This window comes from Echiichthys vipera (assembly GCF_963691815.1).
Source record: "Echiichthys vipera genome assembly, chromosome: 11".
NCBI lineage: Eukaryota > Metazoa > Chordata > Actinopteri > Perciformes > Trachinidae > Echiichthys > Echiichthys vipera.
Genome location: NC_139836.1, coordinates 29,759,579 through 29,786,614, shown reverse-complemented (window position 1 = coordinate 29,786,614; position 27,036 = coordinate 29,759,579). Strand labels below are relative to the sequence as shown.

The following is a 27,036-nucleotide window of genomic DNA, read 5'->3' as shown; positions in this document are numbered from 1 at the left end:
TCCTTTATGTTGTACTCATAACAGGAAGGTTTTGTATATCTTCGCAATAATTAGTCCGAATAACAAAACTAGGACTGATAGTTCACCATGGAAACTTTAGGCTCTGTGCAATCAGACATTAGTTGGTGCTGTAACACAAAACTGAAAAATACACAAACGTGCAAAAAATATTCAAAACCTACTTTTGCAAACTCGTCCTAGGCCAAGAGTCTCATCAGCACGAAATTTTGCACACATAATCTTTATAACCCTACGATCAAAAATTATCAAATTATTTTCATAATCCAAACAATATGAAAGTTATGGAGGAAACACTTGGTACAATATCTACTAATTGCACAGGAGTCTAGCGCTGCACGGTCACACGTGTCAGGCAGAGAGATGTGATATCTGATTTCTGATAGGAGAATCTTATTAAAAGTATTTATTGTTATAACATAAATGTGTTTTGTTTGTATCTTTCTTTGACAATAACTGACGGTATATTTAGAACTGTAGTTTCACTTTCACAGCGCTGTGTCAGACTGTGTCGGAATGAACTTCTATAATGAAAAACAACAAATGAGCAAATGTTCAAAGGAAATGATGCTGAGGATTAAACAGCAGCAGACTGTTGTATTTCTGACGCCCAGATAGATTTAAAGCCCAGCCAAGATGGGCTCTGATGGTGCCGGTTCCTGGATAGTAAAACTTAGTCTTTAAGGGGGAGGGGGTTATTCCTGCACATTAAGGAGTTCAAGCCCTTGGCTAAGACCTCCTTTTCTGGGTGGGTAAGATCTCTGTCCGAAAAAAATTCTTAACCCATCTGTTATCTTTCTTTTTGTGCTAGAGTGTCAGATTTTTGCCTCCAAGTGAGTATTTCTGTGTTTTTGTCAATATTCCGGGATTGTAAATTGTGAAATATCTTTGTTTGTCTTTCTTTGCTCTTGTTGTGTTGAGATAGTTGTGCTTTCTGGGTGAAATCCACAACTTTCTCCATGATAGAAAGCACATGAGTTATTTTCACATTTTTAGCAACAGTATTTATTAATAGGCTTATATTTATACCCAAACAAGCTATTTATCATGGTTAATTGGGAGAAACCAAGCATATACGTAATATAAGACATTCAGCACCAAAGCCAGAATGGAATAATCCATTGTTTCATATTCACATTTTGCGCATTTTGCGACTATTCAACTGTGAGATTGGCAGTCGAATCAGGCTCCTCTGAGCGAATCGTCAAAAAGTTGACTATTTGTGGTCACCCCTAGCTACATGTATTTATTTTTATTTAACAAACTAAAAACTAAAATTATTTTTTAAATGGCTGTCTGCTTTGGATAACAGAATCTGACCTGTTGTTCGCATGCAAGTAAATGATAATGTGACAGTCATTACAGAGAAGATAAGAGGTTGGACTGAAAGGGAACTTTTAAGGCTCATTTGTGATGGTGGTGATGAACAACAACTAAATAAAAGTAAAAGAAAAAAGGAAGGAAAGGTGGGTATTTGCTGTTGCTGCTTCACATTGCCAAAACTGTGTGATATGTAATGTACAATGCAAGAATAATGACTAAAAACAGCCATGATGGTACAACTAGAAGTGTAATGGATGGTCTTTATGTAATTTGTAGGGCTGGGACTTTAACATGTTAATTAATAAATTAATTAATTATTGAAAAAATAACGGGACAAAAAAATAACGATAAAAATTAATTGCAATTTATTTTTACAAAGTGCGGAACGTTGCTCATTGCACAAGTTCCTGCACGACCCATAATATTGACATTGGATGCAACAGGAGAGAAAGGAAACCGATGAAAAGCCAGATGATGAGTTGTTGGTGGGTTCAGTGGGTGGACATTTGAGTTCTAAGAAACGACCAAGTGGAAACATGGACAAGAGCATGGCTGTGTAAAAATTCACCTCCCACCGGTGCTCTTCAGCCTCCGCTCCACCCAAATGCTGAACATGCTGCAGCTAACATTAGCACAGACAACGCTGAACATGCTGCAGCTAACCTTAGGACAGACAACGCTGAACATGCTGCAGCTAACGTTAGCACAGACATAGCTTCTAGGACGGACTGTCATTAGATGATGGATCATTTTTGTTTGTGTTTTTTGAAAACATGGGAGAAAAAGCAGTCTATGTTAAACTGTTAATTTTATGCTAAGGAGTTCTGCCGACCTTCCAACAGTACGTGCGCTGTCCTACCAGAGAGGAAAGGACTCTTGACCTGATGTATGCTACCATTAAGGATGCATACATCTCCTCTTCTCTCCCCCCTCTGGGCAGGTCATATCATAACCTGGTTCACCTCAAACCCTGCTCTGTGCCTCTGGTGAAGAGGAAGCCTACGACCACATGGACTCTGGGGTGGTCTGAGGAGACTTATGAGACACTGCAGGGCTGTTTTGAAGTGACAGACTGGCCTGCACTTTGTGAGCCGCACAGGGAGGACATTCATGGGCTCACTGAGTGCATCAGAGACTACTTTAATTTAATTTTTGTGTGGACTGCAATGTCCCAGCTCGGACCTTAACCTGCTACGCCAACCATAAGCCCTGGATCACCAAGGACATTAAGGCCATTCTGAATGAAAAGAAGAAAGCGTTCAGAGATGGCAACCAAGATGAGGTGAGTGCAAGGGGTACTGAAACTGAAAATCAGGGAGGCTAAAGACAATTATAGGAGAAAGCTGGAGAATAAAATCTAGCATAACTACATGAGTAATGTGTGGAGTGGCATGAGAACCATCACCGGGTTCCAGAAGACTGGTAGCACAGGGTTGGACCATGTGGACCAGGCCATGACTCTGCTGCTGGCTGACCTTCAACGACTGCCACTTTACCTCCCCCTACTCCTCCTCCTTACAGACCCCTTGTCTGCCCCTCACCACCTCACTTCACACCTACCTATTCCACCCCTCCCCCTGCTCTACATTATGTCCTACACAACCTGACGACCTCAGCCCTCCCCCAATGTTCACCTCTACAGTGTCCTTTACGCCTGACCTGGTGAGAAGACAGCTGACAAGACTCCACTCTGGTAAAGCTGCAGGCCCCGGTGGCGTATTTCCCAGGGTGCTTAAAGCCTGTGCCACCCAGCTGTATGGACTACTGAGTCAAGTCTTCAGCCTGAGCCTGCACCTCCAGAGGGTCCCTGTGCTGTGGAAGACGTCCTGCCTCGTGCCTGTGCCAAAGACGCCATGTCCCAGTGGTCCTCAGGACTGCAGACGTCCCACATCATGAAGACCATGAAGAGACTCATCCTGGAGCAGCTAAGGCCTATGGTCAGGCCCTTCACTGATCCAGTACAGTTCACCTACCAGCCCTGCCTGGGAGTTGAGGACTGCATCACCTACCTGCTGAACAGAGTCTACAGTCATCTGGACAAACCTGGGAGCACTGTGAGAGTCATGTTCTTTGACCTCTCCGGTGCATTCAACACCATCTGTCCGGCTCTACTAGGTGAGAAAATGGCTGCAATGCAGGTGGAGGCCCCCATCGTGTCCTTGATTGTGGATTACCTGATGGGCAGACCACAGTATGTACACCTACAGAACTGTGTGTCTGACAGGGTGGTCAGCAACACTGGGGCCCCACAGGGGACTGTCCTCTCTCCCTTTCTCTTCACCTCAGACTTCAACTATTGCAGTACTGCCACTTTCAGAAGGTTTCTGAAGACTCAGCAATAGTTGGCTGCACTGGAAAGGGGGATGAAAATGAAAACAGGACTGTTGTGGGCAACTTTGTCACTTGGAGTGAGCTGAATCGCAGTTCAACGTGACTAAAACAAAGGAGCGTGTAGTAGATCTGAGGAGAGTGAAAACACCTGTGACCCCTGTCTCCATCCAGGGGGTCCCTGTGGACACTGTTGAGGAGTATAAGTACCTGGGGGTGTACTTCAATAATAAGTTGAACTGGACTAGAAACGCAGAGGCTGGCTACAAAAAGGGCCAAAGTCGACTCTTCTTCCTGAGGAGGCTGAGGTCCTTCTGCCGTACGATGCTGAGGATATTTTATGAGTCTGTTGTGGCCATTGCGATCTTCTTCTCTGTCACATGCTGGGGCAGTGGGCTGAAGGTTGCAGACACCAACAAACTGAGGGCCGGTGATGTTGTGGGGGAGGAGCTGGACACCCTGACGACCGTGGCAAAGAGGAGGATGCTGTCCAGGCTCCGGTCTATCCTGGACAATGTCTCCCACCCTCCCTACGACACACTGGCCTAGCAGAGGAGCACATTCAGCAAAAGACTCCTCACACCCAGATGCACCACTGAGCACCACAGGAACTCTTTTCTGCCTGTGGTCATTAAACTATACAATGCATCCCTAGGAGAGTCTGTCACCTCCTCTCTGTGATTCAGACTCAACCACCGACAGTCTGTTCTTTTGCACGTTAGTCTAGTATTTTTGATCTTGTATGGATTTCACTACTGTAAATATTAATTTCTGTAAATTTAACTTTGATATTTAATATATATACTTTATACTTATATTCTGTTTTTCTAATATATGTTGTTTGTATATCTTTTGTAACGGAAATAATTTCACCCTGGGGTTATTAAAGTATTTCTGAGTCTGATTCTGATTGATATGCGATTAGCCGCTAATCAATTCTATTATTTTTTAATCGTGTCCCACCACTAGTAATTTGGCATATAAATAGCCAGGTAATAAGCTTGACATTGTTAAGTTAATACCTTTCAAAGTTTCTGTTAACCATTACCTACACCTGATATACTGTAGTGTAACTGTAACCATAACGCTCATCTTTTATCAAACGAATGCAAACTGTATGATGTAAACCAGTTAATTACGTGGACCACTGTGGTAATGTTAAGTTGACAGGTGCTGCATTCATATGTGCTGTTTCAGCACCCACATTTCCTCTCAGCTTACTAGTGATGACTTGAAACACAGCTCAAAAACTTCAACTGTGAGCTGAGAGAGCCTTTGGGCTTATAAGAAAGTCAGAGATGTGAATAATGCATTAATCAACCTCCCATTGAAATCAAGGAAATGCTGTGCATGTGATTGAATTTTGGAAAGAAAGCAAAAGCAAGTTAAAACATGATGGTTGAAAAGAAATAAAAAGACATGCATTTCCTGTGTGGATTTAAAAAGAAAGCATGTTTACCATGGCCTGGAGAAACTATGGAAGAAACAGCATTTAACACGAGAAAAAAAACTGCATGTTAAAATGTCAGTAGTAATAGGGTTATTTAAAGAGAAACTGTATATAGTGGGAAAAATCAAAGCAGTAAGCAGTACAGGAGTGTGTATGATTGATCAATGGAGCATGGAGTCAGAGGTGAGAAATGAGAGAAATGCTCTATGAAAGCTTCATGGTATGAGAAAATTCCGCCTAATGTCAATGTGCCAGGGATGTACCTTGGGTCATTCCGCTGCCCACGTTGTCAGTGGGGCTGCAGTCGTTCTGGGTGGTATGGGTGCTCAGGTCCACCATCTGGTGGAGGCGGAGCTTGCGGCAATAGATGGACGCTGCCTCGGGTTCTAAGGCGATGATCAGCTGCTCTGGGTTTTCACGGGACATCAGACCAGACTACAGGGGAATGGGAAGGGAAAAGTACAGACAGGAAACACACTTTGAACTTACAACATCAACTTTTGTTGTGTTCAACTTCTTTCCCATGAATGAGTCATTATCCCATTAATCTGTCTGTCACTAACCACAACACACACTAGCTGTGTGAAAAAGTTGCTGGTATTATAACACATAACAGTTGTCAAAGAGGTAACCAGTTGACTTTTGAAATAGGGTCGTGTTGTTTAGGATATTACATGTTCAGAGTTGTGCGGTATGAAAAGTGATGAAAAACTACAGAAGAAGAAACCACTGTTGTGGTTACACTTTGATTCATAAGTGAATTGTAGAAACTAAGAAACACAGACCTGCAAACCGTCTATAGAGTAATACAAACTAGCCATACTGTACATAGCATCTGTTATGATCTAATAATACAACATTCTGAAACAGGAAACTCTTAATGAGTACCTTCACTCTTAAGCTAACAATTTGAGGCTAATACTTTTGTAATTTAACTTACATAACACTTTGAATGTCGTACTTTTACTTGTTTCAGTATGTATTTAAAAGATGAGGACTTCTTCCTCCACTGTCTAGTGAGGACTAATAATATTGTAGGTGTACTTGTGTCTTTCCTGGGACCTATCATGATGCACATGATTTACAGCTGTCAAAAGGCGTGTTTCTATTAAAAGTAAAATGCAGCCGCTGGGAAAGTTTCAGGCCATGCCATCTCAAATGGCCGTTCATTGGCTGTGTTTCCATTACAAAAAAGGCCCACCCATTCAGTGTCTTATCACTCTGAATGGGTTTTGATCGCCGGTGATCAGCTGATCAGTGATACAGCGGTGCATTCTTCCTCAAGAGAAATAAAGAGTTTGATTTGATTTAAGGTGGTCCGTATGATTCACAACGTCAACTTATGTACCAGTAACATGAAAGAAAACACTCCACCTTTAACATTCTGGGCGCTGTAAAAGTGTGTGTTGACACACAGGCTGTCACCCTGCTTGCAGTACGGTGTGTGTGTGCGTGTGCGTGTGCGTGTGCGTGTGCGTGTGTGTGTGTGTGTGTGTGTGTGTGTAAGGAGAGAGAGGGAGCATGCAGCAAAGGGCCGCAGGTCAGAATCCAACCCGGCTGCTGCAGCACTCATTTTAACAAGCCCGTGCACGTGAACAGATCATTTTCTGTGCTGCGTTCTTCTTCACCACTGGATAAAAGTGTCTACTCTACCTCAATGTGTTGTTGTGGCGTCTGTACTACCACACGTCATATCCTGCTGAGAGCTACATCCAATCAGCAACCAGGCTTCTCTTTTCTTCTTTTCTTCTGGGGAGAAAAATGGCCCTGCTCTGTGACAGGTAAACAAACGGCTGCTTGAGCGACTCACATGCACATTAGAGGCGTTTTGGCGAGGGGGACCTGCCTTATTCCGCATATTCAACCCTAGTAGAAACGCACCTTAACAGAGCTCGCTGCAGTTACATATCAGACCAAATTTAATTATTAACTTACGACAATGACGTATGTTAAAATCAGTTAACAATACAGATGCCCCCCCAAATAAAAACCCTTCGGATCTAGGGGATTTACGTGAATGACGAGTTAAGCGACTAGTTTGCAAGTACGGACTAATGTTTTGGTTAGTCTAAGAAGGTGGTGTTCAATAAGCTCATGAACTTAGTAAACTGAATAATATAAGAGGTAATAGGCAGAGTATTTTCCTGCTATGTAAAAATGTTTTCACACCACTGCGTGGTAACTTGCCGTCTCCAGTCATTTAAATCAATGCGTTTTCATGCTCATCAGTAACCCAAAAATGGTTTTACCCCGGTTTAGGGAATGATCGGATTATTGAAGTTCCCAATGTATACATGAAAGGGGGTTGAATGGGGAAATGACGGAGTAACTCTTCCTCCGGTACAGTAGGTGGAGCTCCGCCAACATACAGCTGGTCGGAAGCTTTTTTTTCCGGTTCACCTTTGTCAAATCAAAAGAGGAGGGAAAACGGACGACTTTTGGACAGAATAACGGCAGAAACGGGTCTTCTTGATAGTGGTGTTACTGGTTCCTGGTAAAGCGTTTACATGCAAAAGAACTCTGGTTACTAGTTAGGAGTTATCTAGGTCTGTTAACGGGGGTATGATAACTCCTATTAAATGGTGTATGAGAAACCGAAGTATGCCCTTTACCCGATTATAATCAGGTTTTTAAGCTGCATGTAAACACACTGCATGAGGAGCAGATGGCAGGAGGGAAGTGGTTTTGACTAGGCATGGGCCGGTTTCAAAGTATGAAAAAGCCACAGTTTCAAAATCACTGAAATTTTCCATCATACCGTTCCTGGTGAATTAAGTCATTTCAACGACAGAAAGTGCAGGTCAGGAATCCTCCTACTGCCAGTTTGCAAAGAGTATCTCAACCCTCCCCCCACTATTTTTGCTAAAGGTTATCATTCCGTCAGAATCTTAAACCGGCCCATGCCTAGTTTTGACCAAAGAGGAGCAAAAGCTGAACATTGGACAGTAACCGCATTGCTTGATTGGGAAACGTTCTTGAAGGGAGTTGGGAGTGCATTTAGGGTTGGACACACCCTAATGCACAGACCACACACTATAGATCAGGAGTGCCCAACCAGTCGATCGCGGTCTACTGGTAGACCGCGGACTGATTCCAAGTCGACCGCGAGGGGTGTAGGAAAAAAATAAAAATAAATAAATAATGATAATAAAGTTTTTGTGTGTGTGCTATATTTTGTATTATATTTACACTACAGCCAATCATGAGTCCTTTCCTGCGCAACCCATCAGTCTTTTAAACACAAAAGTATTTTTAAAAAAGGGAAAAAGAAAAACGTTGTTCACGTTTGACCTACGGCAGCGCGCGACATGCGTAACAGGAAGTTGACAGCTGTCAACAGTAGAAGCTAGCTAGCAATCAGAGCGGTTACGCACTACTAAACGTTAACATGGCTGAGGGGAAACGAGCCAAGACCTACCATTTTCACCCTGAAAGGGAGGAAGAATACTTTTTTGTTTATTCCCATTCAAAGCCTGTTTGTTTAATCTGCAATGCAACGGTGGCGTTGGCAAAGAAAGGGAATCTGGAGAGGCATTTTAAAACAGTACACAGGAGCTACGAGAGGGATTTCCCTGCAAAAACGCCTTTACGTGGCTCAAAAGTGCGGGATCTGAAAGCACAGCTTGCAGCACGGCAGTCAATCTTCACCAAGCCGAAGACCCAGAGTAAGGGCGCAACTATTGCTTCCTATCGCGTCAGTCACGTCCTTGCTAAACACATGAAGCCATTCAAAGACGGTGATATTGTGAAGGAAGCCTTTCTCGAGGCAGCGGATAGCCTTTTTGACGACTTTAAAAATTAAAACAGAGATCGTGAAGGCCATTAAAGAAGTGCAACTCTCCCGCAATACTACTACAAGGCGATGTGAGGGAATGGCTGTGGATGTAGAGGAGCAACTGAGGAAGGATATTGACGCATGTGAGTGCTTTTCCCTCCAATTTGACGAGTCGACTGATATGGTGGATGTGGCACAATTGTGTGTTTTCATCAGGATGGTTTTTGAAGGCATGAGCGCCAAGGAAGAGCTCCTCACCATTTTGCCATTAAAAGGACACACCAGAGGTGAGGATATTTTTAATGCTTTCATGGGATTTGTTGGCGAGACAAAACTGCCACTCTTCAAGCTGATCTCCATCACAACTGATGGGGCACCTGCTATGGTGGGCCGCACCAGTGGGTTCGTTGCACTGTGCAAAGAAAGTGAATCTTTCCCGGATATCCTGAATTATCATTTTATAATTCACCAGCAAGCGTTGTGTTGAAAAATTTTAAATATGAAAGAAGTTATGGATATTGCGATGATTGTGTGTTCAGTTCATGCCAGGAGTCTGCAGAGAAGGCTTTTCCGTGCTCACTTGGAGGAGAATGATGCTGAGCACACAGACCTGCTGCTTCACACAGATGTTAGGTGGTTAAGCAGAGGTAAATTTTTGGCCAGATTTACGGAGCTGTTACCTGAAATCAAGGACTTCCTGAAGCTTTCGAAACATGTCGATTACCATGCAAAGCTAGAGGACAACCAGTGGCTTTTAGATTTATCATTCCTCACTGATCTCACTGGCAAGCTCAATGAATTGAATTTAGAGCTACAGGGTAAGGCTAAAGATGTAGTCAACATGAGTTCAGTGAACATGTTTAAAAGCAAGCTACAGCTGATGTCCAGCAGGCTGCAGCGTGGTGACCTGCGCAACTTCCCTCACATGCAAGCAGAACTACAAGGTCAATGTAAAGGTGTGACACAGCTTGACAGTGCAAGCTATGAGGAGCATGTTCAGAGCATCTGGTCAGAGTTTGAGAGGCGTTTTACTGACTTTGCATCCATCGAGCCTGTAGCCAGCTATATGTGTTATCCATTTGGTGCAAGTATTGATGTTGGTGACATTGCCACCAAAGTGAAATCACTTTTCGACTTGGAAAGCTCCGCTCTTGAGGATGAGATTCTGACATTGCAAAATGACATTGAGATCAAAGCCAGATCAACATCCGCTCAACCTGGAGAGCATGTAGTGTTCTGGAAACTACTGATGGAGGAGAAGTACCCCAATCTCAGAAGATGGGCCTTGAACCTGACAGCTCTTTTTGGATCAACTTATTTGTGTGAGTCTGCTTTCTCGCACATGAAAATCATCAGTAGTACAGATCAACAATGACTGATGACCACCTTGCAGCCTGCCTACGCCTTGCAACCAGCTCCTACACTCCTATCTACGAGAAGCTAGCCTCCTCCTCCCAGTGCCAGGTGTCCCACTAAGGTAGGAAGTGATTTCCTTTTTTCAAACTCAGAGATCTACCTGTTTTTGTCTAGTTTATTTTTCTGTCTGATTCATATTAAGGTCAGTTATTGCTATTGCTCATCATGTAGATTGGCCTGTGTGTGTGTGTGTGTGTGTGTGTGTGTGTGTGTGTGTGTGTGTGTGTGTGTGTGTGTGTGTGTGTGTGTGTGAGAGAGAGAGAGAGAGAGAGGAGCAGAGAGAGCATGTTTGTGCTACAGCGCACTATGCAAACTGGCAACTGTGTGAGAGGATTCGTGTGTGTGTGTGTGTCTGAGAGAGGGAGGGTTTGTGATGTGATGTCTAGTGGTTGTGTGACAACAAGAAAAGGTGTTGTGAGGTTAGTTACTGCAGGCTGGAAACGATGTGTGTGGGTTTGCGATGTTGACACTGGACTGGTAGATCTCGGGAGGTTGGCTACTTGAAAAGTAGATCTTGGGCAAAAAAGGTTGGGCACCCCTGCTATAGATGGTTTAAAAAGAAACCCTTTTTTCCAATTTTGTTTCAATTTCTTCTTGCTTTCTTAGTTTATTGGTAAGCTCCATTTAACGTCCAATAAAACTGCACTGCTTTTACGGTTTGAGGAGCCGGAGAAAAAAACGATGCTTGGTGTTAGGGGTGGATAAAAAGAGAAAAGGGGTGAATAAAGTGCAAGAGAAAGGGCTGTGGGTTGTGTCATGGCCCAAGGAGAACTACCGGATGATGTGATCACAGGAGGCATAGCAGTTGGTCCCTCCTTCTGTCCTCCATGAGCAGCCAATCAAACGCTCCACACAGCCTGATGCTGAGTTACTGCAGACACCCAGCTTTCCCTTTGCCAACTCTGGGTTTTACTCCCATCCTCTCAGTCAGCTGATCCCTTCACCCCTGCCTGAAGACTCACTGCAGGACAGATCTCCTCCATCTGTTTCTGCCCTTGTCTACATTCCCCTCCTCTAGCTAGCATATACTTAGACTGCTGTTTTCCTGCCATGCACCACTATCACTTTATTATTTAGTATCTGCACATAGCTTTTAGTTATATATTATATTTATACTCTATTACTGCACTATAGTTCTGTTTACGTCTGCTCATTACATTACATATATGTATCATGCCTGACCACATCTGAATCCGATCACTGTCCACTTATATATTTTCTGCACTACAGTTCCGTTTTTACCTGTTTCAACAGTCTACTGCATGTTTACATCATATACACCCGTTCACATGTCTGCTTACATCTGATACACGCATGTCCTTCTACATCTCACGCCGATGATGTTCTCTGTATCTAACTCTGTGACTGGATTCTAACCTGTACTAACACACTAACATCCTGACACTTATTCTACCTGTACTAACACACTAACATCCTGACACTTATTCTTCTTTTACACTTTATCTTGTTGTTAGGTTAAAAGGTCTTTGTATAGTTGCACTGTCGTTATTTGCTGCTCTGTGTGCCCTGAATTGCCCCGAGGACAAATAAAGTTTTTTGAATTGAATTGAATCTTCCTCCTCTTTTAGCTCACACACTTTTAGCTCTTTTAACTCAAGGATGTGATCAGAACAAACGGATGAAATCATTGGGAAATCTCAATCGGTCCAAAACCACTGTGCAAAAATGTTCATGTGTTTTTAAGATTTTTTTTATGGCACTTTGAAATCATTTTTAGTTAAACATTTTGGGAAATGCACTTCTTTGCCTGCTTTCCAAGAATCTGATGAGAGGATTGGCATTAACCACACACCTATAATCAGCATTTTTACAGAATCAGTGGATCTTATAACAAGTTGTATTATGAAAGGTACAGAGTTAAAAAAAACAAAAAACATCCCATTCGTTGGTCAATTTGCTACTTCAGGTACGTTACACATGGATTATCATTCACAAATGTTCATATATGGAGAGAAATGGGGAAAATGCTGAAACGCTGTTGTGTAGCAGTTTAACCAATACTTTCACACTGAGATATGAGGCTCATAGAATATATGAATAATCACTGCCAGTAAAGTAAATGGTTAAATGATGCTGGTGACAGTTACTACTAATGGATAGCTAGTTTGAGTGAAAGGCTGCTGCAGTACAGTCATCCACTTGGACAGGAAGACTGAGGGGACAAAGATCAACCTTGATTTAATAAGGTATAAAACTATTTTTTGTTTAACAAGACATAGATGCGCATAAACTTGTCAAAATGATGATCCAAACACATGTATTGAAATCTATTGGATCTTCTGTTCTATCCTCCAGAATGGAGGCATGGCCTTGACAATGACGTAATGCCGGTTTGCTCAATGAGCTGAGTGGACAAGAAAGAACTCTCATTGCCAAGTCGTATCTAAGGTCCAGCCTGTTTACGGGAGCAGTGAACTATTTTTCCATTGTATAAGAACCTTATGGGATGCAAACCATTGTTCCAGATATTAGTCAAACCATCAGCTATTATCAGAAAAACAGAGATATTGTTTAAAAAAACTTAAGATTTTGATACAAAACGCATCAAAATATTTTGGCAATTAATCATGGTATAAGCCGGTTCATGCCCTACCAGGTATCCATTAGCAGGAATTAAGGGACGACAGGGATGCCAGTTGGTCCAAAAATGCTGCAGCTTGTATACTAACTATCAATGTCTCATCAATGCATGTTACTAATTCAACTTCTTCCCGGGAGTTGTTTGTGCTTTGTCGTCTCGCAGGTCTCTGCTGATCGTGGTGGTGCCTGCTGCCGTGGTCCTGCATGACCCTTCCTGCTACTACTATAACTATGAGTCATATATACTATCACTAGTTCGATAAACTATAAAATTTGTAGCAATTAAAAACACCATCAGTGGTATGTCTCGCTGGACCGTAGCTGCTATTGCCGCTCCTCATCATTGATCATGTTTGCCACCATAATTATTATCATTGTCATATTCTATCACCTATGCTGTGCTTGTTTCTACTATTCTGCTGTATTAACTGCCATAACATATAAGTCATATTCACATTACTATAGATATTATTATAGTTACTGGAAGTGTGTCTGTCTGTCTTTGTCTCTCTCTGTCCATCTTTTCTCTCTTTCTCTCTCCTTTTCTTCCTCGGTCCGGTGCAGACAGATGTCCGTCCTCTATAGAGCTGGGTCTGTCCCACGTTCCTGCCTGTTATAGGGAAGGTTTTCGTTGCCACCGTACTCTACGGGGGAATTGTTGGGTCGATGTAAATCATAAATAAGTCAGAGTGTGGTCTATACCTACTCTGAAATTGAATTGAACTGTTGCATCCGCTGGAGTACATATCTTTCAACCACAGCAATAGCCAGAGACACTGCACAGAAGTACTGAGTGGTCTGTTCATGTTTTTACATTGCATAAATAACTTAGCTAGATGTATTACATATATTAATATAAGACTATGTGTGGGTATATTTTTAAACTTTGAACAGAGCGAGCTGTTTTCTCCTGCAACATGGATGTTTCACACACATATTCAGATCTACACACTCAGATTTGTGTCACCAATTCAGTATCTGGGGCTTGGCATTGTTAATGTACAGTATATTCTCATGAATAGGTAGTATTCATATTCATTCACGTGCAGTAGTCATTTTACAGCAGTTTTCTAACGTATTGGAATCTAATATTATCATCTCAGTCTCAAAGAGAGATGCAAAAAATGCTAGTTGGCAATTCAGGTTCATAAAACGAATAGAGTGGGGGATGTACAAATTTACTAACGCACATACACACATACACACTAACACACACCAGACACACCCTTGATTCCCCCACCCTCGAAGCTGTCGTCTCTCTCCTCCACCAGCTTGTTGCCTCTTTCTTTACTGCAGACAGCCACACCCATGTCACCACACAGACACTGCTGCTCTGAAGAGACTTGCACACACGCTTAAAATTCTCTGCTTGTGAGGACCCTCCATCCATTAAATGTAATGTAACCAAGCAGACATAAGCAAAGTGATCAGACTACGCTGAATCGGAGTGCATTTCACAGCAGAGGGTATCAGAACATATCAGATCCTAACCTTGACTTGATCAGATTTTGTTAATTACCACTAATGATCCTTTGATAGCCTACGTGGCATATCTATTGCAGAGCTACTATTACAGAATTGGAAATTTCCCGACTGTATGTTCGAGTCCTCTGGGTTCTGAACACATGAAAATAACTGTCTCGCTACCTGCATTGACAGATAATTAATACTCAGAACCATGTATTCCATTTTAACCCCCTGGTAGCAACTTATATTGAAGATATATACAGAGTGTCGCAAGGTTCTGTCCTGGGTCCACTATTTTCCAGTCATTCAAGATTCAAGATTCAAGAAGCTTTATTTATCCCGAGGGAAATTATTGTGCAACAGTTTCAATACAAAGATGGGAAAGGATCAGAGTGACAATAAGCTAACATAATCAAATCAAATAAAGCTAACATCAAATAAATCAAACAATAACTAAGTGTGACAGAGTGCAACAGACATTGTGGTTAAGCTTAGGTACATACAATATACAACAATACGCACTTTGCAGTTTAGCAGCATATTGAAATAAGACAAGTACAAACTAAATAAGTGGTAAGGAGCGATAAGTGAAAACAGTGTTAAAAATGTAGCAGCATTTCTGACTGAACTAAGTTACAGTAAAGTACAGTGAAGTGTAGCAGCCTTTCTTACTGAAGTAAGTTAGTTATAGTAAAGTACAGTGAAGTGTAGCAGCCTTTCTTACTGAAGTAAGTTAGTTACAGTAAAGTACAGTGAAGTGAAGCAGCCTTTCTTACTGAAGTAAGTTACAGTAAAGTACAGTAAAGTGTAGCAGCAGTAAGTTACAGTACCACTAATAAAGTGATGTAGTGGTGATATAAAGTGACAGTGGAGTGTAGGAACCTTTCTTACTGAAGTAAGTTACAGTAAAGTACAGTAAAGTGTAGCAGCATTTCTTACTGAAGTAAGGGCGCACCCACACTGTCCTTCTGTACCGGGCCAAAACCATTTTTTCAGCTAAAGCCTAGTACGTTTAAGCAGTGTGAGTGCACCCGTTCCGCACATAACTGCGGACAGCGGGCCGTCCACGGCCCACTTGAAAGAGGTGGGCTTTTGTAGAGCCGTTTTCACATGTACGAGACAGGCGTGCGCACGTGTACGAGCACGAGCACGAGCCCTACGGCGGTAGCGGTATGTGCGCCTGTTCGGACATAGAAAATAGAACGACGGACCATGCGCGGACATTTAACAACAACAACGGCGGTGAAAGGTTCACGTTGGTGTGATGCGGAGGTGGAGTGTTTACTGCAGATTTTGGTCGGATGAAAATATTCAAAAACAGTCGACAAGACGCACAAAAACTCTGAGGTCTGTGGAAAGATTTGTAAACAAAGCCACACACACGCGATCAATGCGTGTGACGTGTTACGGCATGATGACGTATGGACAGCAAGAAGCATTTGCGCGAGGCCCTGGCAGTGTGAGTACAAACGGGGGTGGGGCGCGGGGGGAGAGGGAGGGGGGACAAGTACCCTAAAGCACGGGGCACGGTGCGGAAGGACAGTGTGAGTGCGCCCTAAGTGACAGTACAACTGAATAAAGTGATGCAGTGATGATATAAAGTGACAAAGTGACAAAGTCACATTTTCTCAGGATACAGTGTCTCCACTGTTCCTTACCTGTCCTGTAGATGAATTATACAGATTGATGGCCACCGGAAGAAAAGACTTCCTCCGGCGTTCAGTATTACACCGGGATTATTATGTTATATCCCCAAGTTTGGAGGACCACAAGGGACATGGAAATTGAAATAGAGCATTTCTTTGTTGAAGATCTAATTGCACATTTAAAACAGGAATTAATAATTGTTTTTTAAATCTATTCATTAATCCATTATTAAAAAGAGGAACTCTAAAAAGATTTTCCGAATGAAACTTTAAAACAGTGTTTAAATACATTACTTAAAAATACATTATTGAATTCCTACATAAGTGAGAGCATTTACAAATCCATTTAAAGATGCAGTTTTAAAAACAGAAATAAATAACTGAATTCACAAACCAAATTAAGAATACAGCTTTTAAAAGGGGGGATACCTTTTTTCATTTTCAAATCCATTTCCTTGCAGCTTTTCCTAATCAGATTCAGAATTGGATTTTGAAAGTCTTTTCTTGTCTTTTCACATTGTTATGTCATATCATTATAGTAATTGTTAATTTTGTGGTTGTTTCGCATCTCTGTGATTGTCTGTCTGTATTTGTCTCTGCCTTTCCTTCTGTCTGTCTGTCTCTTTCTTTCTCTTTTTCTTTCTCCCCAACCGGTCAAGAGTTAGGGTCACATGTTTGTTTTAGGCCACTGTGGAGATGTTTGCAAACTGGTTGTGTTCAGACTAGAGATAGAAGCTGGAGTTTGGATAATTGTATCAAATGAGGTTTCTCTGCCTACCTTATAGGCTGCCTCCCTCATGAACTGCTTTGCAGGCATTTTCCAGATGGCAGGAACAGTGATGACCCATCTCACATCATTGTTGTCAAACTCCCCGCCTGTCTGGTCACTCAGCTCCTGCAGGAGGAAACGTGAAACACAACCAAAAGGTTAGAAAACTCACGGCAGGGTGAGAGTCCCACTGTGGGCTCAGACCAACATCTTTTACTGGTCAGGTTTATTCCTTATGTTTCCCTTTGCTCCCCAAGTACCGCCCACACAGATTAGTTATTTTTGAATGCTAGTATATTGAAAATAAATAATTGGAAGAAGCTGAACATTGGCTTCAGAGTTCATGCTGGGATTGAGTCCCAATTCTACAATTTGTAGATATCAAATTAGCAAAATAAAACATGCATTGTACATGTAATACATCAGAATATGCTGTCTACCCTGGGTTACACCCCCCACCCTCACCCCCTCCCTGTTGCTAGTCTTGAGTTTTTCTGTTGTAAGAGTGATTATGTGCTTTTGTTGCTGAGGTGTTTTTTTCCTGTTCCCACACTGCACTCCCTCTGGAGTACAATCTGGGGGTTGCCTTTTTTTCTCTCCTCCCTCTCCTCATGTTATGCTGTAACTTTCTCAATCCAATCCCTGCCTCCTGTCCTGTCTACCCCTCTGTCACATTGTATGTACATGTATGTTTGGACAGCGCCGCAATTTCGCTGGTACTTGTGACTAGTGACGAATAAAGGGCATCAATCAATCAATCAATCAATCAATATACAGAGTTCTGACAGAGATTTGTTACCTTTAGTGCTTGCTCCTTAAAGAACGCCAATGCATATGCAAAAATATCCAGAGCTTTCACTCGCTTCCCATTGGCTGCGTGGAGGTCTGTGTTGATGGACAGATTCTGATTGAGAGTAGAAGATGACAAAGTTAGAGATGAATGAAGGACATACAGACTGCAGAAAAAGAGAACACTGAGGTCAGGTCAGGTCAGTTAGTCATCAGTTAAGTCATCCACCCACCGAATGAAAACCTGCAGCCACACGGCCCTTTACTGGATCAGTTTGACACCCATGCTCTATGAGAACAGCAGTATGAGCGTCCGCTGACACCGGCAATAATGAGGTGTAGAGAGAGAGAGAGAGAGAGAGAGAGAGAGAAAGAGAGAGAGAGGGAGGTGTATGTGTGTCTCTTTGAATATGAAATTAACAGTAAAACCGAAAACACATCAAGAAGCGTGTCACACACAAAAATAATTACATCTTTCAGCGGCCGAGAGGCGTGAATGTGTTTCTATCGTGAAGAAGTTCTTATTAAACAGGTAAACGTGTCACAAGGTGTCACAGGACGCTGTCACTGATTGGCTGTGTCTGTCACAATTGAACCATCTGCTCCCAGAACTTTTCCGTTCAACCCGCCTCTGCCCCACTCAGCCACGCCCACCTCATCAGTCTCACTCTACTCACCTGTGCACACAGCTGCCCCTCATCACATGCAATCAGCCCACCACCCCCCAGTGTATATTCACCAGCTCCACACTCAATCCTCTGCCAGATTGTTCTTTGCCATGCAAGACTCTCCAGGGGTTTCCTGCCTGACTTCTTGGTATTGACCATGCCTGTCACGGATTCCCCTGCCTCCTGGTAATTGCCTCAGCCTTCTGGTAATTGCCTCAGCCTTCTGTCCCTGACCAAGATTTCAGTCTCCTGCCTCTTCCGTCTGCCATTTTGTCCTCTGCTTAGGGAACTCCTAAGCCGCTTAAAAGTCCTCTTAAAAGTCCTCTTCCCTGAACAGATCTCAGCTTAAGAGCTCTCTTAAAAGCTAAGATTCTTTAGGAACAGCCTTTATCTTTACTGGGATCTACTCTTCACTTTTAGGGGAAATTCTAAGAAAACATCACGATTCTAAGAATTTTCTCAGAATTTGGCCCCTAGGAGCAACTCTTTGCACTAAGAATCATTAGGAATATGCCCCAGGTGTCTGTGGTTGAGCAAGGAGAGAAGTGACAATATTGTGTTATTTCTTACCATCTAAAGAAAAAATTTGTTTTTTAATCATATTTCTTAGAAATGGTACGTCTACCAAGTACTATCTAAATCAAATACAAAAACAAGTAGGCCTATTTAGTATGATGAGGGTTTCACTACCCATATTGTAATACACTTAAATTGTACACTGGCATAGATCACATAACTAAAACAATAAATAAGTGTAGCGTATCAAGTTTTAATGTTTATATTAGCCTACCAATGTTAGTAAATTACGTCCCATCTCAAAGAATCAATACGTCCGTGCCTAAAACAACATCAATTTCACATAGGTCATGCTGCTAGAAAAAACTTTGACTGTGTCCATGAGAAACGGTAATTATATAAATATCGGACACAATGTTTTAAAGTGTGAGCAGCAGAGTTGGGTCTCTGCCGGAGCCTGAAACTGGACCTTTACGGAGATGGGAACTAAGTTGCGGAATGTGTTTCACTACAGGACCGCCACTTAAACAGGTGCTGCAGTACCACGCTTGGCTGCTAAGCCCATGTTGGCATACAGTGAGAGCGCCGGTCCTGGGACCTCCTGTTCCTCCAGTTTCCTATCCCTTTTTTCTGGATCCAATCACCAAGCTGGCTTTATTCTCTTTTCTGGATTTTTTTTTTTTAAAGTACCGTCCAATTGCATGCAGCCATTTGATGTACGCCCGCCTCTTGTGCTGAAGAAAATGACAGCAGCCTTTCCAGACCAACGTGCAATCATAGCTTCCGCTTGGTCTGTCAGGCTTTAATATCTTGTGTGGTGGATATGATTGTATAAGAGCGCACTACATTTTATTATTATTACAGCTCCCTATGACTCTACACATTAGGGAGCTATCAAGCAGTGGTCATATCTGTAACTTTGGGGAATTACTTTTCTATGACAGCATAACTGCCAGTTGATGCAGAAGTTGATTCTTATTTGTTAGAATAAGAATCAACAAAGAATCTGTTATAGGGAAGGTTTTCGTTGCCACCGTACTCTACAGGGGAATTGTTGGGTCTATGTAAATCATAAATAAGTCAAAGTGTGGTTAATACCTACTCTGTAAAGTGTCCTGAGATAACTTTTGTTATGATTTGGCACTATAAATAAAATTAAATTGAGCCACTTTCAGCCATGTCTGTCTCTGTGACTGTTTGTAACTATAAAACCTGGCCCACTCTGGCTGCCGGCAGCAGAGAGGAGCTGCACACAGACACGCTGCCCCGCTGTCCCACAAAGTTCATAAAGTACAGATACTAATAAAACGTGAAGTAGTACCGCAGTGTTTCTACTGCTGCTCGACATGCTTGCAGGAAGCGTGACCTGGAGAACTGCTTTTAATGTATACACTGTGTAAATACTGTGTTTTGTATCCTTACTGCAGTGGTGTGGAGCTTCATTTTGAACTTTTCCAGATAGAGCCAGTGTTTGGACTCGCTGGGGTCCAGGTCATGGTAGAAGTCACGTGCTGCGTAGCCAAAACTGTGGAACTTCCTGTCCGGAGTCAGCAGGATTGTGGTTGGAGTCTTCTGATTGGACACACCAGGGTCTCCGCCTTCCCACCGCCTGGGAGAAAGTCAGTTATTGATACATGGAGCATAAATCTGTATTTCTGCTTTGTAATCAAATATAGACTTTTGTAACTAAATAAGTTGTTTGCAGGAACATGCAGTTATGTGTGTTATGTAGAACTATAAGCATAGTGAAAAGTTCATGCTTTTTGTAACATTAACAGTTAACTTGTAAACACTGCTGTGGGGTTCAAATCACTCATTAAATTGTGTCAGAAAAGCCATGTCATCTTCTCTAGTAGGCTAATTGGACTCCCACGGTATTTCTGACAAAGGGGGGGTCAGCTAATATTAGTGTTATCTGTTCCTTGGGAGAATTGCATGATGGGATTATGGAGGCCATTTCACTAAGAGCACCTTATGTGAAGAGGATCTCAGAGATGTGGGTGGATGGAACCGCTCTTAGCTGCTGGAAATATGGGTACAGTTGGATAACTCTTTACTGTGCTCTTGTGAGAGTAATCTGCCATCAGCTTTCTGTTGTTGCAGTGTGTGTTTGTCTCAAGCCCCCACAACAGTGACTTCCTGCTTGATCCAATAAGGAAGTGCCCTAATTGCAGTTTGTCAAGTGTCCACTAGGGGCAGGTTTCATAATAGAGCAGTTTCTCATTGAACCCCATGTTAAACAGGCCATTTTCACAGCATCATTAAACCTGTTTAAGGCCTGGGACAAAAAAAACATTCTAGTCTGTATGTTAAGGTCATATCTCCATGACAACACTTAGGAGGGTGAATATTTTTGTACCAGGCTAGTTTTTATTTTATTGGAGGTTAAAGTTCATGAATAATTAGGGGCGTGGCCTCTTGAGTGACAGTCAGCCTCTGGCCCTCACTTCTCCTCAGAGGCTAGTTGTCAGGATTATGCTAACTCCGTCATTTCGACCTAGACTGCGGTCATTCGTGTGCTGGTGTTTCCATAAGTGACAAGATGGTTTGCTCTTCGATCGACTGTACAAAAAGATGGTTTAGGAACACATGTTAACGTTAGCTTTGTTATGCTAATTAAATAGCCGCACTTGCACCCTTACTTGCAATATAAGTAAGCCTACTATCTATGACACACTAGATGCAAATCCGGAGCAGCGGGATGATTCGGCCCGTGAGGGTCAGTGTTTTACAGTCTGTGAGCATGGGACTGTGTTGAATATCAGGTCGCACTCACACTGTCCTTCCGTACCTGGCCCAGAGCGTTTTACGGCTAAAGTCTAGTTCGTTTGACCAGTGTGAGTGCAACCGTACCGCGCCTAGGAGCTTGCCGTCCACGGCCCCTTTTTGGAGAGGTGGGCTTTTGTGAAGCACGTTTGCACATGTACAACACGAGCGTGCGCACGTGTACGTGCACGAGCACAAGGCCTATGCCGGTTCTGACGTCTTTTTATGTGCGCCTGTTTGGAGATAGAAAAAAGGAGGACGGACCATATGCGGACACTGCAGATTTGGTCAGATGAAAATATTCAAAAACAGTTGGACAAGACGCACAAAAACTCAGAGGTCTATCGTTAGATTTGTAAACAAAGCGACGCATCGCGATGCTGTCAATCAATGCGTGTGACGTGTTACGGTGTGATGACGTATAGGCAGGCAAGAAGCATTCGCACGAGGCCCAGGCAGTGTGAGTACAAACGGGCCTGGGCCGCGGGGGGAGGACAAGTACCCTAAAGCATGGGGCACGGTACGGACGGACAGTGTGAGTGCGCCCTTAGTTTAAATCATAGATCATAAACGCTGGCTGCCTGCAATTCAGTTATTATCCAGTCAGGAACAATCCCTGTGCAATACCTGTCACACCAAACATCCATCAACAATCAAACTATATATTTCATAGTTCAAATACTCACTGTTCTTTGATAAGTAAACATTTTAAAATAATGTATTTCATATCAATTCTATTTGGAACCTGCATCTCTCTGAAGAAGATTTGAAGTGATCAAACCAGATCTTTAAAAACATCAGCACCATGGACTGTTTTTCTGTGTTGGTGGAGTTGTTACTCTAGCAGTCTGGGTTCTGCTCCATTTGTGTCCCTCATAACAAGTGCTAACAGCTGATGATCGCTAATGTCCAATCTTTAGGGCGAAGCCTGTCTCATACGAGCACACCAGTACGTCCCCCACCCCTCTGATAATGCTTTTCAAGAATATCTTGGTAGAAACTAAAAACATTCTCAGTGATACAACACAGGCAGCCTCTATCTGCTCTTTGTTTGGGTAAGGATACCAGCAGAGGAGGGGCTCACCCAAACTAAATAATCACAGGGATCTAGAGCTGTTTTCACTGCAAATCTAGTAGCACTGATTATAAAGGCCCAACGCCTGTGTTGGATAATTCTCTTCTTAAGGTAAAGAATATAATACATTTTTTATTATCATATACAAGATTGTTATTGGAGACAGCCCCACCTGAGGGTTTTATTTCAGGGGGAGAGGGGGTCTGAAAGGCCTCAAGCTCACAATGCTGCTGGTCACTGCTGCAGCAGAGTTTCATTTTTTCATCAGGCAAATGTGTCCCCTTTAAGAGACGCTGTGTGCACATTGATGCACCGGGAACAGCAGCTTCATTGATTATTTCAGTTTAGTTCTGCTTCCTCTTTCAAGTTTAGAATTACAGATTTTGGTTTTGCTACTTAAGGGGATATTTTTGCTTTCTCCCCTGATGACAAATTATTTAAGAGTATGTGCAGATTCCGATGGTATCAGAGCTGATCCGTGCATCTCTACTGCAGACACAACAAACTAGTCTTCCTTTTGTGTTTTATTGTCATCTAAACTATTTGTGGTAGATGAGGTTACAGGGGTTTAGCAGGTGTTATCTGGATTCTCTTCACATCTACATAATCTGCATTACTTAAACCACCACTTCATTTAAATGATTAGATTAAATTAATTAATTTAGGGTCACACATGGTGTTACAATGTATGCCTCACTTGTGTATATTGCTGCTCATTCTTCAGTCACATTCCAAGAATTCCCCAGACCCCTTCATTGTCTTTTTCCATCCAGCCCTCTGACTTTCCCTCCTTCCTCCACCCATCTACACACCTGTTTCCACTTTCCTCATCAACCCTGCACTTTATTATCTTTTCCACAGATTCCACCATAATTTGTCAAGGTTGCTATTTGCTTTATGACTTTGCTTTCTAACGCTGTATTCTGCGAATCTGTTTATCTGAGACCAGAAACCTTTTACCTGCCTGTTTTGAACCTTTGCTTAATGTGTTTGGGCTTTAGATGACTTTTAGATAAGTTTGCCTGTTTGGACTGCTCCCCCGGTTTTGATCCTTACCTGCCTCATGAGCTAATGCACTCCAAGTTTTCGCAAGAAATCCTTTACCTCTATCACTCTGCCTCTATTGTCTGCATTTGGCTCATTCCCTTGTTGCCTGTATTCATCGGTTGTGACTCACTACTATTGCAGCTCTAGAGAGCAACGCAAAGAATGTGAAGAATCACATGTGGCGGTCAACTAAACACCTGTCAGCCTGTTGTGGAATGGAAGATGTTAACTTTGTGAGGTCTGACACTGAAGGCAGCAGAGCTGACCTGAGGGGGCATGGGACTCTCTAGGTAGGAGTCCAGCTTCTTTCACTACTTCCTACTCTGCCTGCACTACACACAGAGATGGAAGACCCTGATGAGAGCTCACTGATTTAATTTTATCATCCAAAAATGTGTGACTTAAGACTGATAAATACGAAATTACACTCACTGCATTTATTAATTCAGGCACATTTTACCGACCTCTTCAATGCTACAGGTTAGGAACTATGTGTCAAGGTGTTCTTAATGGCTTGAGACACTCCGCAAAGAACCTGGCAACCTGACTGCTGGAATTATTTTTTGTTGTTGTTGAGACTACGATCTTGAGACACTAGATGGAGGTGTTCTGCTCATTCTACATATTCAACCTTTAATAATTAATATATACGTAAATAGAAGAATACAGATATCTCTCAAGTGAAAAAAAAAGTTCTATCTTTGGCAGAAAATGTGTTCACATTGGACCCCATCCCTCATAGTTAGAAGCTGATTGATAAAATACATTATCAGGGCCTATTATAAACACATCTCCTGTCTTTGATTTAACTGTTTTCAAAGAAGCTAAGCCACTGTCAGGATAGCAAATATGTTAATGTAGCTCCAGCACAAACCCCCACTCCCAACACACACTTATTAGCTGTGAGTGCCTGCATTGCAGTGCTGGCCTACCTCATAGTGTGAATGCACTCTGGCTCCTTAGTGAAGGCGTAAGCATAACCGCTGGACGTAGTGCCAAAGTCGATGGCAACCACCACCACAAAGGACGGCCCCGGCGGTACCTGCTCTGTGTCATTCTGCTGTCCAGAGAAAAGATAGTTGGACAGGGTTAGGACAGGTACAACAAATGCATTTACATTCACAAAAGCCATCAACAGCAATATTTCAGAAGCACAGAAGAACAGTCATTTCAAAATGGCAAACTCATCCCAGCATGCTTGAATAGAGCTGCAGGATGAGTCCCTGCTAAAGAATAGTGGCGTTTCCATCCCAGTCGAATACCTGGTATAAGGCGAAACGCCCCTAATTTGAAAGTAAGTCGGCACTAGCAGCCATTTGACTGGGCTTTTGTTGGCTCTGCTGAAGAACAGAGCCTTTTTTCTCCCCTGAAAAAAGCCTGGTTGCTTATAAGATATATCTTTAAGCAGGATGTGACGTAGGTATTACTCGACGCCACAACAACACGCAACAACATTTTTGAAAGCCGGCGAAGTAGAAAGTAGACACCAGGGCACAGAAAATGATCACACACATCTGTGCACGTGCTTGTTAAAATGAGGGCTGAAGCGAGCCTGGGTTGGATTCCAACCTGCAGTCCGTTGCTGCATGTAATGACAAACTCTCTTGTTTCATCATCTTTCTTGAATGACATACAGTACATTTTAATAATGGTTGGATCCTGAAGTGTTCATAAAACTGTCTGAATGTTAATCAAACTACAAATATTCTTTGTATCTCACTTGGAGAAAGGGCTGCTGTGCCGTTCAAAATGTTCCCTCAGTCCCCATCAGGAGGATTGTGACTTTCTTTGACACTGACACTACTGTCTGTTGAAAAGAAAATGATCCTTACACCATTGGGCTTTCTCCCCCTGTATCGAACTTGCACGGAACTGTGACTCTTAAACACGGGTATGAACTGAACTGTGACTTCTGTGTAGTGTTACAAACCTAATGTACTGTAGTTTATTATACACTAAGAAAGCATAACAGAGTAACACTAGGCATATAAATTAGTGAATGTGCATAAGAGAAATGAGCCACCTGAGTATGTGAAGGAGACAGTGGGGTGATTCCAGGGTCACCCATGCTTTTTGCTGGAGAAGGATTAGCCATCGCATCTGCAGAGGAAGACAGAAACGTATTCCTGTTATAATCACACACTACCCCTACCCATGCCAGGGATCGAAATGGTCCTTGGAACTGAAAGTGCGAGGAAACCTATTGTTTTTGAAGACATTTTTTTTCTACCGCGCCAAGGATGCACGAACGCTCACAGAAATTGGCATACCGGTCTGAAGTAACTCAAAAGTCATTGGGGTCCAAACGCAAACAATGGTTGGGATGAAGCTCCTTTGATGTTCATGAAAAGCATATGTACATTTCAGGGGGGGTGGTGGTGGTGGTGGGGGGGGGGGGGGGGGGTGTTCTCATCGGAAATTATGTTGGCCATCTTGGATTTCAATTTTCATTTTCCGAACACATTTGAGGATTAGGTTAAAACCTTTGTAAAATGAATGAATACAGCAAATGGAAGCCATTTATTTTGAAAAAGAACAATATAAAACAGTAGTGCAACAGCAACTTAACTCAATAAATATAGGAATGATCATTAGCAAGAACTGCTAAGAATTATTAAACTGATGCTTCTCTTTGTAAAGAAAAATCTACCATTAATGTTCAAGTGTCTACATTAAGCTTCTCACAACAAAAACAACAACCTAAAGGTGCCTTCTCGTCCTTCAAGTGTTTCCTAGTGCACTGCCCGTAGAAAGCAAGTATTCCTATGGAAAGGTGGTAGCCCAATGAGCCTATACATGCCCAAAGGTTGCGTGCGTGCGAGTGTGCAAAGGTAAGAAAACTCCCACTAACGGACTGAGAGCGCGCTTCCAAAAGTATGTCGCGTTAACCACATAAAAAGCAGACAAAAAGATCTGCATCTTTGAAACGCTCCCAAGGTGGTGAAGATGGCAACACTCGCTCTCGTTTAAATAGTAGCTTTTCTTCTCCGAGTCCAAGTACAGAAAAGAGCCCGGAATGTCTGTCTGCCCCCTCCCAAAGCTGTAAACCTAGGGGAAGGAGGTTCAGAAACCCAGAGGCTCTGCCCAGCTGCTGAGCTCGAAACCTGGAAAGTCTCAGGCTGTAAAGGCTTGAGAAGTGAAAATTTGTCTTCTTTCATGGTGCAGAGCCGCAGACAACGGCAGAAAGCGTCTGTTGCACCTGTCTTTAAAACACAGTGACATTTCACTTGATTTGGAGATTGTCTCCCTATTTGCTAACATCTTTAATATTTGTCTGGCTTAATAGCTTTCACAGAAAGTGGTCTTTGAACGCACACAATAATAATACTCCCTTGACGTATTGTAAGTGTCTGGCAGAATTGTCTCACGACGGGACGTCATG

The 27,036-nt window shown here is 42.6% G+C and overlaps 1 protein-coding gene across 4 annotated transcripts in view; it reads right to left on the bottom strand.

The window, feature by feature from the left end:
* Positions 1-27,036, bottom strand: part of hspa12a (heat shock protein 12A) — an 89,887-nt gene that overhangs the window by 18,474 nt on the left and 44,377 nt on the right. For 2 of the 4 annotated variants that reach the window (XM_083923212.1, XM_083923214.1), the window contains exons 2-7: positions 25,678-25,754; positions 24,587-24,714; positions 20,189-20,375; positions 17,593-17,697; positions 16,803-16,919; positions 5,383-5,554 (exon numbers count right to left, since the gene is read on the bottom strand). In XM_083923212.1, coding sequence (XP_083779338.1) covers positions 5,383-5,554; positions 16,803-16,919; positions 17,593-17,697; positions 20,189-20,375; positions 24,587-24,714; positions 25,678-25,754 — 786 coding nt within the window. The remainder of the gene's footprint in view (positions 1-5,382; positions 5,555-16,802; positions 16,920-17,592; positions 17,698-20,188; positions 20,376-24,586; positions 24,715-25,677; positions 25,755-27,036) is intronic. The other 2 variants (XM_083923213.1, XM_083923215.1) reach the window with 1 other exon arrangement.